The sequence below is a fragment of the Vitis vinifera genome, chromosome 16, assembly GCF_030704535.1.
Source record: "Vitis vinifera cultivar Pinot Noir 40024 chromosome 16, ASM3070453v1".
Classification (NCBI taxonomy): Eukaryota; Viridiplantae; Streptophyta; class Magnoliopsida; order Vitales; family Vitaceae; genus Vitis; species Vitis vinifera.
In genome coordinates this window covers 27,146,183-27,162,038 of record NC_081820.1, presented here as the reverse complement: position 1 = coordinate 27,162,038, position 15,856 = coordinate 27,146,183, and the positions used below count along the sequence as shown (strand labels likewise).

At 34.1% G+C, this 15,856-nt stretch overlaps 2 protein-coding genes across 14 annotated transcripts; one reads left to right on the top strand and one right to left on the bottom strand.

Moving 5' to 3' along the window:
- Positions 1–326: 326 nt before the first annotated feature.
- Positions 327–1,969, bottom strand: LOC100252122 (protein yippee-like At4g27740). Of its 2 annotated transcripts, XM_010664601.3 has the most exons (3): positions 1,792–1,969; positions 1,580–1,679; positions 327–662 (listed from the first exon to the last, which is right to left on the bottom strand). In XM_010664601.3, exons 2-3 carry the CDS (start codon positions 1,673–1,675, stop codon positions 438–440), a joined length of 321 nt encoding a protein of 106 aa, XP_010662903.1. In that variant the 5' UTR covers positions 1,676–1,679; positions 1,792–1,969; the 3' UTR covers positions 327–437. The 2 variants fall into 2 exon arrangements, with proteins under 2 accessions (XP_010662903.1, XP_002275349.1); XM_002275313.4 differs by having other exon boundaries at positions 1,580–1,969.
- A 2,460-nt stretch (positions 1,970–4,429) lies between these two features.
- Positions 4,430–14,516, top strand: LOC100265772 (RNA-binding protein 1). Of its 12 annotated transcripts, none has more exons than XM_002275153.5 (7): positions 4,430–4,728; positions 9,249–9,370; positions 9,465–9,696; positions 9,880–9,941; positions 10,009–10,090; positions 11,519–11,636; positions 11,759–12,118. In XM_002275153.5, the coding sequence occupies exons 1-6, from the start codon at positions 4,641–4,643 to the stop codon at positions 11,620–11,622; spliced, it is 690 nt and encodes a 229-aa protein (XP_002275189.2). In that variant the 5' UTR covers positions 4,430–4,640; the 3' UTR covers positions 11,623–11,636; positions 11,759–12,118. The 12 variants fall into 12 exon arrangements, with proteins under 12 accessions (XP_002275189.2, XP_010662904.1, XP_059589639.1 ...); XM_010664602.3 differs by having other exon boundaries at positions 9,462–9,696; XM_059733656.1 differs by having other exon boundaries at positions 4,467–4,728; positions 11,519–12,118.
- The last annotated feature ends 1,340 nt before the right edge of the window (positions 14,517–15,856 follow it).

The following is a 15,856-nucleotide window of genomic DNA, read 5'->3' as shown; positions in this document are numbered from 1 at the left end:
TTGAGGGTAATAAAAATTTTTGAAAGGGCTTTTTAGGTATCAAAAGTTTTATAAGCCTGGTCAAATTATTTTATGTGAGAATTTACTATTTCACCCTTCCCATGAAAATTTATTCCTTTTAAATCTAAAATGAATCTAATACATTTTTAGAAAAATTTTCCCTTTTAAGGAAAAATCTCATAGAAAAAAAAAATTCTTAAATGGGAAATATCTTAAGAAACCCAATGTCAATTTTTTTTCAAATACACCCAAGTCCCAATCAGCAGAGCCCATGTCCAAGCTCTCACCATCTTCCTCTCCACTTTCCTCATATTCAAAGGCAAGGATTCCGCTAGGAAAGACCAAAAGACCATATGCATCTAAAACACAAGTTTAAGGCATGGTTCTTTAGATATAAATATTACAATGATACCCTCAAATGGGGCCTTTAAATACTACTAGTATTCCTTAACAATCTTGGCTCTTTCAATTATGAACTTCCCCTCCTTGTACCTCTCCCTTGGCTCATAAGCCTGCACATACTTCCAACCCATCACCTCCCCACAGTTGCTGCAAGAGATGTTGGCTATGGTGAAAAGTCCAGTGATGAGCTGCTTCTCCTCCTTTTCCCCCACAACTATGTTCATTGCATGGTGGAACAAGAATGCTCGCCCAGATTTTCCCTTTATATGAAGACAATTAGATAGATAATCAAATGGGGAGGACTTGAACTCGAGACTTCTGGTTAATCAAAGTTTTGATACTATGATGTAAAGTATCATATGACAGGATATAAAAATTTATATAATTTATGTGACATCCCACATCGGATAAAGGGAAAATTTTGGGCGCTATAAAAGTATGAACACACGTTTTAAGGCTGTGAAGGTTCCTTTGAGTCAAAAGAAAACAATATATATACGGTTGGAAGCAGACCATTACAAATGGTATCAAAGTCGATATCTAACCTTAGTATGGGGTTTGTTTGACTCCGTAAGAGTGTTTATCTGTCAATGAAACACAACGAGGACATTGTGTCTGCATGGGGGGTGTTTGTGACATCTCACATCGGATAGAGATAAAACAATATATGTATGTGGGGGATATAATACCATGATGCAATTCAATTTAAACTCGAGAATTCTAGTTAATCAAAGCTTTGATACTATGATATAGAGTATCATCTAAAAGTAAAAATCAATGTAGCTAAATCGATGATAAAGCAATACATGGATGTGGGAGATATGATACTATGGTGTAGTTCAATTGAACCCGAGACTTCTAATTAATCAAAGTTTTAATGTTATGATGCAAAGTACCATATTAGCAACTCATCAAACCTTACCAAAGCCTAAAAACACTTTTAGGGTTAACAATCTCAAATGACCTCTACCTAAAAGATTGCCCCTAAAGAGTTTGAAGGAAATATAAAGAATATAAATTTGAATTCTAAGAAGGTAAATGGGTGAAAGTGGATAAATCTGCCCTCACCCTCAAGAAAAAAATTTCCCTTTCTTGAGGAGCACAAGTTTACCAAACTACATAAAAGATTAGCAAGGAAAGACTAGAAAGTGGGCCTAATCTACAAGTTAATAATTACCCAAAAATCTTTAGAAATGAGGTCTTGCCAGAAAGCAACGGGGTTTCTGCAATTCCTGCAGCTGAAGGTAGGACGATGACCAGGAAATTCCCCCATTGAACTGAAAAATAACCACCAATTGAATGAATTTTGGGAAGGAAATTGGGAACTTAAACTACCAATCTATGAAAAAAAATTTGCAAAGTACTAAAGGGGATGCTAGATCCTCATACATGAGAGATGGGTTTTGAGGGTTCTGCTCTCAGAGATGAGAAACAATGGTGAAAGTTGGAGGGTTTTATAAGGATTTGATCAGGAATCTCTTGACTGGCAGCTGAGAAAATACATAAAAGGAGATGGAAAATTGAGGATAGTTGACAAGATAAGGATTAGGTGTTGACAATAGTCTAATGAATAGTACAAAGAAAAAAATGATGAGATTATAAAATTGAGTTGAATAAATCCTTACTTGGGGGCCAAGGATTGGACTTTAGGCGTATCCTATCACAAGTAGGGACAAGACCACCACTTCCATCCACATGGATTCTTTCTAAGATCGAACTCTCATCTAAGCCCTTGATATATACATAAATAGCAAAATCCGGACCGTCAAATAAAGATTAAAAAAAGACTTGGGTCAAAATGCAAACAAGTGATTTGGTCGGGTGCTCATTTTTTTTTATTATATGGTATTTAAAAGTAAATTTTCGGTATTATAATACAATAAATAACTTTTATTCAAATAGTTCATATTTATGTATATAATATGATTCATCCTAATTTTGCTCCAATCACAACATGTGTACATTTAGGTGTTATTATTGTACTATAAAGAGGATTAACTACCACACGTCTCAATCTAATAGTTATCCTTATTGATCTCTATATAATTTAATAATAATGACCTCTAAATCTAAATATGAATATTTTAGTGATGCAAATCGAGAAATAAACCAAAGTCGGATATGATTTATTTTATGAATAGTTAAAATAAATGATTATCATATTTTTACTATTTGAGAAACCAATTGAATGACATTGTTTTTTCATATATAGTATAAAAAATGTTTTTAAAATATTATTTAAGAAATTATTTAAACATTAAAAATAATATTTCGTAAAGATCGAATACAATCTTGAAAAGTGTTTAATGTGATAAGTGTACTTGTCCTTTACTTTTGAGGGTAATTTTGAAACAAATAAGCAATTGATAATATTTTTTCTCATTTATACACTAAAATTCAAAAAGATAAAAGCAAATACGGGCAAATAGACTCGAGACAAAATCCTACACATATTGACTCATTCCCATAAATATTTGTCCATTTTAGATCCAAAATGTATAATGTTAGAAAAAAATTTCCTTTTAAAAGAAAATCTCATAGAAAAAAAAAATCTTAAATTGGTGATTTCTTAAGAAACCCAATGTCAAAATTTTTTTTTTTCAAATATACCCAAGTCCCAAGCAGCAAAGCACATGTGCAAGCTCTCACCATCTTCCCCTCCACATGCCTCAAATTCAAAGGCAGGGATTCCACTAAGAAAGACCAAAAGACCATATTCATTAATTAGTAATTACTATAAGTTCATCACCATGTAACTTATTGTATCCAACACACAAACTTAGGGCATAGTTCTTTAGATATAAATATCACATGACACCCTCAAAGGGGGGGCTTTCTAGTAATACTACTAGTACCTCTCCCTTGGCACATACTTCCAACCCATCCCCTCCCCACAGGTGCTGCAAGATATATTGGCTATGGGAATCCATTCTATGATCAATAAGTCGAAACATAGAATCAGGTGGTCCTTAGGTCTGTTTGGTTCCCCGGAAAATCCATTTGGATTTGTAGGTTTTTGAGAAATCTGATTTTAATGGTAATTTCTAAAAAATAATAATTTTGTATTCATATATGTTGAAGTTGGAGAGTCCATTCACTTCTCTCCAATGTGATTATGTCTTTTGAAATGGGTTATTTATATTCCATTCAAGTCCAAAAAATTATGGGACAAAGGAACAAAAATATCAAATTTTTAATTTTGGTTTTTCTTAAAAAGAAATATAAAATATATTTTTTTTAAATGCAGTCATAATCATATATCATTTGTATATTTACAAACTCATTTTTATGAAGAAAACTAATAACAATAATAATAAAATTATTCAAATTTCAACTTAGCTAATCTTTACCGTCAAATCTCATATGTTTTTCATTTTTTATTTTTACCATTTATGTATTTTTTTATTTTTCCAAAATTCAAAATTCCACTATATATGAGAAATTAGCATTTGAGAAAACATCAAATTTTCAAAAGTTAATTTTTTCCATTTATTTATTATTTATATTTTTCCAAAGTTAAAAAATCCACTATATGAAAAATTAGCATTTAAGAAAAAAAATCATTTTTTTTCAAAAAAAATTAAGTATTAATAATTTGTATATTGTTTTATCATTTCTTAAAATATTGTCCAAATTTAAAAATAATCTCTTAGTTTAATTTGAGCCCCTTCTTTATACGAGCTAATACATTAATAAAAAATGTTTTTAATATAATTACTTTTCAAGTGTTTTTACGATGTTTATCTAAAAAAATATTATAAATGATTTTTTAATATTATAAAAAAATTTAAAATTTTAAAAATGATTTTTAAATTTTATTAAATATTAAAAAAAAAACACTTTTTAGGTTGAAACTGTTTCGTGGAATCACGATAAAATGCTATGATAATCCATGGGCCAAATAATGAAATTAAAGCATGGGAGAAGCCCATTAGTTTTGAAATTAAGCCTCATGAAAAGCCCAAAATTTATGTTCCACACATTTTTTTTCTAATTAAGCCCAATTTGAAGCCTAGAAGCTATCCCTCCAATTTTTATTTATTTTTCCATCTTTTCCCCAAAACGCAGCGTTTCGAGCCACAACGCAGGGTCTAACAAAATGCGCCAGGGCACGGAAACCAAAAGCCACCATAGCGACTGAGCAACCTCCGAATCCACCACCACTCCTCCGCCCTTTTCCGCCGGAATCCGATTCCTACTGCTCTCCGGTTCTCCAATCTCTCTCTTCTCTCTCGCAAATGGCGGATCCTTATTGGAGGTACGGCGAAGTCAGGCAGCCGCCGCCGATTCCTTCTCTCTCCGCAAAACGACCTCGTTCTGATTACGGTAACCTCCACTCTATCTCCTGCATCCATTTTTCTTTTTGGTTTCACGGTGAATTTAGGGTTTCGAGTTATTTTTGTTTAACGTTTTACCATGCATTTTTTGTTTTCATGGTGAAATTAGGGTTTTGTGTTAATTGCTTCGCTTTTTTTTTTTTGTTTTCCATAGTGAAATTAGGGCTTCGAGTTAACCTTTTTAATATTGTAGGGCATTTTTCTGATTGATTGTTGTGAAAGCTGAAGAAAATGCAAGCGAAGGATTTTGACCTTTTTTCCACGGCTGTTTGTACTATCTGATGTGTCTTTGTTGTTGTTTGAGGTGTTTCTAGGTTAGAGTTTTCAATGTGTTTGGCTGCACGGAGGAAAACGAGGGAAAATAAAATTCTGATTTTTTGTTTATTTGATAGAAAACCTCTGAATTTGTTTCCCCTTCCTTTTTCTGGATTCTTATTTTTTATTTTCCTTTTTCTTTTCACCAGTTCTCTTGGCACCCAAAAGGAACTTAAAAGCCATATCTTCGTGCATAAATCTTCTTATTCCAACCTGGAACTAGTCTACTACCATTATCTATTACAAAACTAACCTTTTCATTGGGGTTATTGTTCCATCATTTTCTTGCTAGGCGCCTCACATTTCAATTCTGTCGATCGTTATAAATGCTTTCTTTCCGGGGCATTTCATCCATGATTTCACATTGAGCAAGGAATAAAGCTTCAAGTTTTCAAAAGTACTGCAAAATTTTTGAGTATCTACCTCCAAATTTTCATACATCCGCAATAGGACATTAAAAACTCAATTCTATACCATTGCCTTTTATATCCTTACACGTTGCAAAACGGTGAACCAGTTTCCAATTGACTACTAACTACTAAGTCCTTGTCGGTAGTCCAAAAAATGTTGCATTTTGGTGACATTGGCTGGACTGGTAGGAATATCTCATGAGGTAATAATATTCTGCTGACTCAATATCTTTCTTCTTCTTTTTTCTTCTTTTTTTTTAATTTTAAAAAATTAAGGATTTTTCAGATTTTGAAAGTGGAATTCAATATGGTAAAGCTGAGGACATTTATATCTTTTGTTCATTTGTTGTGACAATTGTGTGTAATTTATTTCTAGATTGAAACTCAGAGTTAGGCAGTTTGTTTATACTAGAAGGGGTCATGTGCTGTGATTGCCACGCTTCCTGCCAAAAATGTAAAATATAGGGTCCGCAGTTAGGAGTTTTTTTATGTTTTTCATCCTAGTTCTTTAATTGTTAAAGAAATGAGGGATATTTTTGGTAATTTATCATGACGTAGACGTGTTTGAGTTTTTGTGACAAATTTCTAATTTTAGAAATGGTGTTATAATCACCAAAGAGGGCTGTATTTAATCCTCAATGTATCACTTGATATTTTCCTTCATAACACGCAAGGTTGTTCCACGCATGTTTCACTTGTTTTGAGCCTTTTATTTGTTGAAAGATCAAATCCTTCTCTATAATGAATATTGCTTGTTATCCAAAAAGTCAAGTATTAGAAGCATATATAGATAACTGATTTAGCATTTTTTTTTTTAAGAATAGATAATTTTAGTGCAAGCAAACTGAAAGGCCACAAATGCATGTTACATGCTCAAAAAGAACAACTTAAAGGGTTAAGGCTGGCTTCTGAAAAAGACCAAATTAAAATCCTCTTTGTTGATTATTTCTGATCATAAATATTTCCCCAACCTTTGAGTATCCAGTTTTACAAGGTTTTCGCTTTTAATTTATAAGTAATATGCTGCATGAAGTATTGAACAGATCAGTAGTTTGCTTAGCTATATAATTGCTGGCGGTGACTGTTATTCCTTTTCTTTATGGGCCTGGAGATTTCCCCCCACCGAGAGCAGTTAGCTCCTGAATGGCAGCCATATCATGTCTGTTTTTCTGTAATGTTTTTTTTCAAGCTTTGTTTGTATTGTATGGTGAGCTGGATCCAGGAAATGGTTCTAGACAATCATGATATGTTCTGCATTGTGATTATAACCAATTTAATAATGCTCCAAGCCTCCAAACGAAGGAAATTCAAATCTTATTTTATTTTGGACAGCCTGTTCTCCAGGAAAGGCGACTGTTCCACTGCATGACATTCAAATTGTGTTATGTAGATGCTTCAATTACAAACATTAGCCTCCTTGCATTCTCTATTGTATGTTTGCTGGCCAACAGCATTTATACAATATATCATTCTGGTGAAATGGATGGAACATTGTGGAAACTAGTCATGGCGCAATACTGAACTATTAGAAATTGTGTTACCAAAATGGTGCTTTCTCATATGGTACATGTAAAGAAAGGGCACTCTTTAAACTAGGCGGGAGCAATGTTTTCAGAGCGCTACTTGAGGCACACCTTGAGGCGAGGCGGGTCTAAAATGCACTAAGGTGTTATGGAAAAAACACAACTCCCAAAAGCGTTCGCCTTTCAAATTCAAGGCAAACATGAAGCATGCTTTTGTGCGCCTTTTATGCCCTAGAGGTTGAGACGTAAGCCTTTGTGGATCTAATGTGGGTCACCTAAAAAGAAGGAAAACCAATCTCTAACCCCAAAACGGAGAACACTAACCCTAACTCTCCATGGAAACTGGACACCATACATCACATCTGTCGGCTCTCCTTTGAAGATCAGCTCTTTCTTTGATGACAACTTCTCTCTGGTGTTCTCCCTTCATCGTCTTGGCATCATCGTCTGTCCATCTCACCTCACTTCTCTCGTTTCTCCCCTTCATCTCACATAACCACATTTATACTTTTTTTTTTTCATTTGTTTATCTTATTTTTTCACCATCACATGTTGTCTTCATATCTCCATTTTCACTTTTTATTTATTTTTTTAATTTTGTTTTTCTAATTCCTTTTCTATTTTTGAAATATATATTCGAAAGAAAAATATTACTATAGTTTATTCTTTCCTTAATTTAATTTTTTCTAATTAGGTTTTTTATTCTTTAATTTTATTTTTACCAAATTAAATGAAATTGATTAATTTGACTTTAATTCAGTTTTTTATATTTTAAGATTTGGTATGTATAACATTTCAAGTAATTATGTCTTATCATTTTCTAATTATAAATTGACTTGTTAGGAGGTTTTTTATTTATTCTATTTTTATTTGTTTAGACATTTTAAATATATTTTAAATTCCATTAAAATATTTTTTAATTGCAGAATTAGGCTCTCAAAAGGCTTAGGCCTCATAGGATATGGTATGTATTTTTTTGATAAGTAAAGCAAATGTAGGTATGTATAGCATTTCAAGTAATTATGTCTTATCATTTTCTGATTATAAATTGACTTGTTAGGAGGTTTTTTAATTATTCTATTTTTATTTGTTTATGCATTTTAAATTACTTTTAAATATATTTTAAATTCCTTTAAAATATTATTTAATTGTAAAAATTAGGCTCTCAAAAGGCTTAGGCCTCAACGCTTCGAGACTTACACCTCTCCTCATAGATATAAAAACGGGTCGCCTTATCCTTTCGCCTTTAAAAACTTTGGGTGGGAGTATTCTTTGATTAGACCAATGGATTTAAATAACCTCCTAGCATTGCATTGTTTGAAGGTATACCTAACAATTCTATGCGGAGCGTCTATCTTTCCATATTGTTGGATGTTCTTCCGCACATTTGGATGGAACATAATATAAAGGAATATTTTGAAGGTAGTGAATTTCTGATGTTTCAGATTGTTTTGTTGACTGCTTGTGAATAGGATTTTTAAGGGGTTGCTCCTATTTGGTCCTCGTTGTTTCTTGAGAATTTTGCCATTCGGGTCACTTGAATGGCTTCACAGCAGCTCTGGCAAGTCAGTGGGACCATGTTGGGTTTCTTTATAAAATGATGTTGAAATCATCGGACTTAAGCTGTCTGTGCGTGTAACCAGGGTTATCCTTGTGATCATTTATTTATTTATGGTAACAAATAGCATACATGGACCAATGAAGTTGGCATCAAGGCCCTGCTTACTGGTTTTATAAGCATGTATCGCTTCCAGTATTTTGAGTATATTTGACATCACTAGCAGGGCCTAAACAATATCTACAACCTGGTTAAGTGTGATGTGATAGTTTTTAACTGTTATGCTAGTTCACACTCCAGGGTGGGCACCAATCTGGGTTATGTTTGTTTTTGTTTTTATTTTTTATTTTTTTATGACCAAGGAGCCTTCCATGGCCAAAGCCCATAGGATCTGGGTTATGTTTGTTATGATCATAACTTATCATGTTTTTGGTGGGTATAACTTATTATTTTTCTAAGTTCTTATTTCTACTTATCTTCTAACTTCTCTCCTTCCTCCCCCCCCCCCCCTCCCTTTTTTTTCTTTCTTTCTGGAAAGAAGTCAAACAAGTAGGAAAACTGGACTACTTTGTTGCTTAATTTTTTATGGTCCAGCATGCAGTTGCTCATGCGCTTTTCTTCTGTCTGTAGAAGAAATTCATCTGCATTTTACATTGTTCCCTTTGATGGTTAATTTGATGTAATTTTATGCTTAATCCTGTAGATGTTCCTGGTGGCCATGATTTGCCCAGTTATTTTTCTCGTGAGGATGAAAGAGCAGCTCACCGTTCAATTAGGGATTCTGATTCCATTGGAGCATCCTATGATCGTTACCTGCGCAATGCAGTACTTACTATTTAATAATGTTCTTGAATTATGGTTCCTTTTTTGCCATTTTCTGTATAATGAGTACTAATATACTAGTGCAACTATGTAGCAGATGCCATCCTATGGTGGAGATTCTGGTCGGCCATTGAGCGGGGGAATAACTAGTCACCCTGTAGATGATCCACGTGTTGTGGGTGTTAGAGGTGTGGACCAAGGTGCAACTGTAAAAAGCCAGAGCTTAGGATTCAGTGGAGGAAGACCTGAGCTTCCCCTTCCTCCTGATGCTTCCAGTACATTGTTTGTGGAGGGCTTGCCTGCAAACTGTACCCGCAGAGAAGTATCTCGTATCCTTTTTTTGATCCACTATTTTTTTTGCCTAGTATGACTTTCCTTTTTCCTCCTCTATTTTACAATAAAATGCCATTAGAAGCAGCAGAATTGGGCATTTATTATGCTCCACTACTGTCTTGCCTAGCATCACTTTCATTTTTTCTCCTCTATTTTGTTTTCTTCACTTGGATTTGTAGATATCTTTCGCCCTTTTGTAGGCTACAAAGAAGTGAGACTTGTGAGCAAGGAATCAAGACATGTAAGTTCATTTTTATCCAAGCAGATTTTTTAATTCGTCAATGAATTCATTGTTATTTTTCTTGCAGTCTGGAGGTGATCCATTGGTACTCTGTTTTGTTGACTTTGTGAGTCCAGCACATGCAGCCACTGCAATGGATGCTTTACAAGGTGAGCTTGACATGCTTATTACTTTCTAGTGGATTTTTCCTTTGTCAGGCAACTAGTGGAAACATTTTCTATTTTCTTGATAGAGTCTCCTCTCCTGTTTCTTCATAATGCAAGATTATATATAAGGAAAAGAAAAAGGGGACTGGCTACTTCCACATTTTAGAGTACAAAAACTAAGAATTGCACACCAATAGATCTATGCTGTACAGGTGTTTTGAGGTTTCTCATCAAGCATCAGATTTTGTAGGAAATGGGTTTACTTAGCAACAGTTTGGGCTCTATCTTGAGATTAGTATAATTTTATATTGGGTAGCTTGAGAGTTTGAAAGTCCTTAAGCTTCTCATTTCTCAAGAAGAAGAAGAAGAAGAAGAAGAAATCACAAATTCTTCAAATCTTTGGTTTGGTGGCTCAAATCTCTCACAAATAGAAGTGAAAACTGCACTTTTGGAGGCTTGCGCAGGATCTGACTCTTTTTCTTTAGGAAAGGGAAAGTGACAAACCACCTTTATCATGAGCAGGTCGTGAGACAAACAGTGTGTTACTGATAGAAATTACTGAAATTAATGAACTTACATCTAGTTTATATTCCCATCTTGCTCCATTCTGTTCCAGGTGAATTTCAAGATTCCCAACTGCCGATGTAGTTCTATACTTGAAAGTATACATTAAAAAATTTTGCAACTTTAAGTCTTGGGGTTGAAGTTGCGGATTTATCCTTTTTAATTTTTGGTTTTATATTTACATAAGTAAATAGAAGGGGCTAATTTAATTTGGCCACTTCCACTTGTCCAGATTGCGTGGGCCATTTAGAACCATCTGGCTTAATCGGGGATTTAGCTCCACTAGGGTATCTGGATCTAGGTTACGGAGGATTCTCATGTCACTTGCCTAACTGGCAATGCTTGTCTGGTTGGATTTTGAGTTAATCGCACAACCTCTTTGTTCAGCCCGATCTTTTACTTATTTTCCTCACAAGAGGAAACCCACAGGATGACTAAAGTAAAATACCAGGTAGGTGAGTCAAAATATTTCCCCTAACTTCCAGAGATGCATCACAGAGTGCAACTAATTAGAAATTGAGAGAGAACTGAGAACCTTCCTCCATGGCTTGGGATTAAAGCATGTTGATTGAGCTTACCTTATAATGCAGCAGGCTTTTTCTTCTTTTTAGTTTTCTTCTTATTTCTTTCTCTTTCTATTTTTAATTGGGTTGAGTGGACGAAGGACTGGCACTGCCTTTTTGCCCAACCAGGAAATGAGTGACAGAACAACCACAACATAGGTGTTTCTAGAAGTGATTATGAACGTTATTCCAGTGCATTTTGCAATTGTGTATTTGAGTTGTAGTGCCAATTGCACGTCTAATATCTTCGGTTCAAAACACGGTGAGTTGCGCAAGCGTAAAACAGTCAGAATTAATTTTGCAGGTTATAAATTTGATGAGCATGACCGCGACTCGGTCAATTTAAGGCTTCAATTTGCTCGCTATCCTGGTGCGAGGTCAGGTGGCGGGCATCGTGGCAAGCGTTAATATGCGATTTGCAGGTGATTCAATGCTCTCTCCCATACGTCGACCCTTTAATATTCATGGAGGTTAGGTGCTTTTTTAGAACGTTCATTATGGAATGATGAATCACACTAAATCGTGGAACAACGCTTCTCTGTAGGACCCACTCGAATCGGGGAGGTTTACATTAGAAGTGATGATACAACAGCCTGTGCCGTCTCGAGAATTACACAAATCTCTGAATGGGTGATTGTTAAAACCAAGTTGAATCGAGTGGGTTTTTCGTAATCGAGGGACGATGCTAGTTTTGAAGTGCCGTTTGCTTTTCTGAGAGATGATTGTGAAGTCTAATTGGTTTTAATTTTTAAAGATTTCTTTCAATATCATTCGACTTAAACTTGATACTGCTAATCTTTATCCGGCGATGAACCTATGGAAGATTACTCTTGCTTTTTGTTAGTTTATTGGGGATAGAAATTCCAGAGCAGCACATATTTATATCAAATGTGGTGGTTTAATCTGTCTTCTTTTTCCTCTGTTTTTTTAAATGCTCTATTTCTCAAAAAACAACTGCATTACTGCTTTGATCAATTCTATTTACCGATGAGAACTCACAACTCATGCCAAATCCCGGTCTTAGATTCTGCATCTTTGAATGCCTTGGGCGGACATTTTGATAGCTCTTGAACATGGCTTAGGTTTTTCCATTATTTTCTACCCATAGTTCTATGTTTCTAAGATTGTGTATCAACTGTCTCTGCTTGATGCTGCTTCTAGAGCTTTCTGGTCAATATGGCTCTTTTGATCTCTATCTATCCCTTAAACATTCAAAGAATTTATTCTCTTGTCTCTGCTTGATGCTGCTTCTGGAGCTTTTGGTCGATGTGGCTCTTTCGACTCTATTGTCCTTTTTCATTTTTAGCTTTGCGAATCATTTTTTGATTCTGATGTTGTTCTAGCTGCTGCCTGCCTAAGTCTCTGTTAAAGTGCTTTCGCTTATCTGTCACTAGGGTGTGCAGATGCCCGACTCTATCCATTGGGCTACTTCTACTTACCTATCTCTAGGGTTTGATACTGACCCCATCCGTTAGGCTGCTTCTACTTATCTATCTCTAGGGTTTGACGGGGTTTAATGTCCTCAAATGGTTACTTCAATTGTTGGGAAAGAGTGGGAGCAATAACAGCTATCAGCTCCGTATTGTTTGGGAAATATCTTTGACAGTTGTTATTGTTCATATTCTCACCCTTTGTGTTGCTAGAACAGTGATGTTGATGATGGTTATGTATTTCAACTGTAATTCTTTTGATGGTATAATGTTGTTTCTGTTGAGCTGAATATCGACAACGGAAACCTAGCACCATGGATTTCCAGAATATACTGTTGGTACTAGTAGATAAGGACCCGAGGGCAGTCCATTACCACCCTTTAAAGAGTCGCTTGTAGGCTTGTAGCCTTTATTCTATTATCTTGATCTGAGCTGCCCATTATGACTACTTGCGTCATTGCCCTTTTGATTCCCAGAATACCTCTAATTCCTTCGACATGTTATGATTGATTCCTCAAAACTGAGCTCTGGGAGGGCACGCTCACTTCTGTTAGTCTCTCTATTTATTAACGTATATACTTGGCTTAGTTTAAACATTATGATTTGATTTAGCGAATTCGAAATTAGTTGGGGCCTGTGGCTATAAACGATCTTTGTGATCTGGGGCCCTGGGCTGTTCAAGTGTATGGGTCAATCTAGACCGTTAAATGATGGTACAAGGACACGAGTCTCAGTGGTGATATCAGACCCACGTATAATGATGATATTCAAGTATAAACTAATATAGGGCAATGGGATTTTTTGATCATGTGAGAATTTGTGATTGGGTGAGAAGGGGAGAGATAGATTGGGGTTTCTGGGCATTGTTCTATGTTAAAGTCCTTACGGCACTGGAGGCCATTGCAAATGTGGGCAATGCTTGGTAGTCAAATTTCTAGATGTGAATCAATGATGATCAAAGACGACTCTAATGGACAGAGTGGATCACGGGTGGACCGCATTGCTTTTCAGTTTTTTGTCCTTTCTTAGCCTTCTTTTATTGACTTCTTTTATCTCTTAGCAGTTTTAATAATTCCCAGAGGATGAGGTTCTCTGTACAAAGATCACATTGCTCTTTTTAGAGATCCGTGTGAGGGTTTTTTTTTTTCTTTGGAATAATTTCATTTAGTTCTCATGAGGTTTTAACGAAAGGTAACGAAGATTGTGTTTGATATTAATTTTGAAAAGTATTTTTAAGTTTTTTAATATTTAAATGATAAAAATATTCAAGTGTTAGAAATGTTAAAAATATTTGTTAAAATTACTATCAAACGAATTCAAATTTTCATTGATTTGAAAATTTATCAAATAAACCTTTTATTTTGAATTAGAGGGGAGGTGAGTGACAATATTAAATGAGAAAGATAAGGGAAATAAATGATGAAATTACAAACCAATAAGGTTAAATGTATTTAGTTAATTTAGAGAGTGCAATGACATAACTATTTTTTGGGAAGTATCTTTTATTTTTTATTTATTTTCGCTGGTGTTTAATTAATTAATTAAATTTGAGTATTTCTAATGAATGAATTTGGCGTGAAGCTTGACTCATAATGGCCCCCGACCTGGGGGTGAGGATTATGATGGCAAGAGATGCGACTTTGGCGAGTGCCTAGTGACCATAAAAATGAAAAGGACACCAAACTGGTTCCAATAAATTCCGGTGCCTACTGAATGAATTTGGCGTGAAGCTCGAATCATAGAGGCTACCAACGTGGGGATGGGGCTAATGTTATAATGGCAAGAGATGCAACTTTGACGTAGTGCCTATTGACCAGAAAAATGTACAAGTACATTAATATCATAAAATAATAAGCTAATTTAAATCATTAATTTATGATGTGTATACTATTCTTTCATCAATATCATAAAATTTTCTTTAATAAAAAAGCGATTCGTGCGGAACGAATAATGCTGGCAGTTGAAAACTTGAATGTCAATGCGCCGACGATTCAAGGACAACGGCGCCGTTATGACTTATTTTTCCCCGAATTGCACAAGGTAATATTAAAAAAATCCGAAAGAACTGCTCTAGATGACGAAACCTTTATCAGTTATCACCCACCCAGTCTACATAGGTAGGACTGCCAAATTTCATTACGTTCCGTATCCAATCGTCTGTCTAATAAAGCGCATCACCCAATACCAATAGTCATCTTCGTTCTGAACTCCATTAATTAATTAATTAATTAATTCTGGATTAAGTTATTAAAATAATAAGAGAGTTGCCTTATTCTAACAATAGATTCAGAATCAACCACTTAGAACAGAACTTGATCAACTCAATAATAAAATAAACGTCCTTAATGAGCAACTATTCAATACTAATTTAAAACTTACGCATATCATCATCTTTTATCTCCTCACATTAGCATTAAATAAATGTAGTTAATGACTAAATAAAAAATTTAAACTCGAAAGTGTAATTAAAATTAAAATCACTTTCAAGTAGACTTCAAGTAATTTTTAAATGTTAAAAAGGTAAAAAAAAAACGTTTTCTAAAATTACTATCAAATAGACTTGAAATGTTTTGACAATTATCCATGGATTATTATTATACTAAGAGTCTGTTTAATAGTAACTCTAAGAAGTGTTTCTAACTTTCTTAACACTACCAAAATTTTTATCATAATTTTAAAACATTTAAAAAAAAAAATTAAATTAATACCAAACACACTCTAAATGTCAAGCTAGAATTGAATGGAATAGGAGTCTTTTTCATGTCTGTACTAATATAACTAATAATTAACAAATTTTCCTGAAGATATTTTAAGTATGGAATTTGAATAATTTTTAAATATTAGAGAGGTTAAAACTATCTCCTAAAATCACTGTAAAGTAAACTTTAAGTAATTTTTAAATATTAAAAAGGTAAAACAAATTGTTTCCTAAAATACTATGTCAAATAGACTTGAAGTGTTTTGATAATCATCCATGGATTGTTATTATGATAAGAACCCGTTTGGTAGTAATTTTTAGAAGTGCTTATAACTTTTTTAACACTTACAAAAATTTTGTCATTCAAATATTAAAAAAAATTAAAACATTGTTTTTAAATTAATACCAAACACACGCTAAATATCAAGCTAGTATTGAATGGAATGGAGAGTTTTTTCATGTCTATACTAATATAACTAATAACTAACAAATTTTCAGGAAGACATTTTCTTTA

Bases quoted from the DNA above. Each gene is read 5' to 3' on its own strand.
- LOC100252122 (XM_002275313.4), bottom strand. From the start codon at position 1,675: ATGGGGGAATTTCCTGGTCATCGTCCTACCTTCAGCTGCAGGAATTGC. The intron at 663-1,579 runs GTAATTATTAAC...CTTCATATAAAG, and splicing joins TCATTTCTAAAGATTTTTGG to GGAAAATCTGGGCGAGCATT.
- LOC100265772 (XM_010664602.3), top strand. From the start codon at position 4,641: ATGGCGGATCCTTATTGGAGGTACGGCGAAGTCAGGCAGCCGCCGCCG. The intron at 9,371-9,461 runs GTACTTACTATT...GCAACTATGTAG, and splicing joins ATCGTTACCTGCGCAATGCA to CAGATGCCATCCTATGGTGG. The intron at 10,091-11,518 runs GTGAGCTTGACA...TTAATTTTGCAG, and splicing joins TGCAATGGATGCTTTACAAG to GTTATAAATTTGATGAGCAT.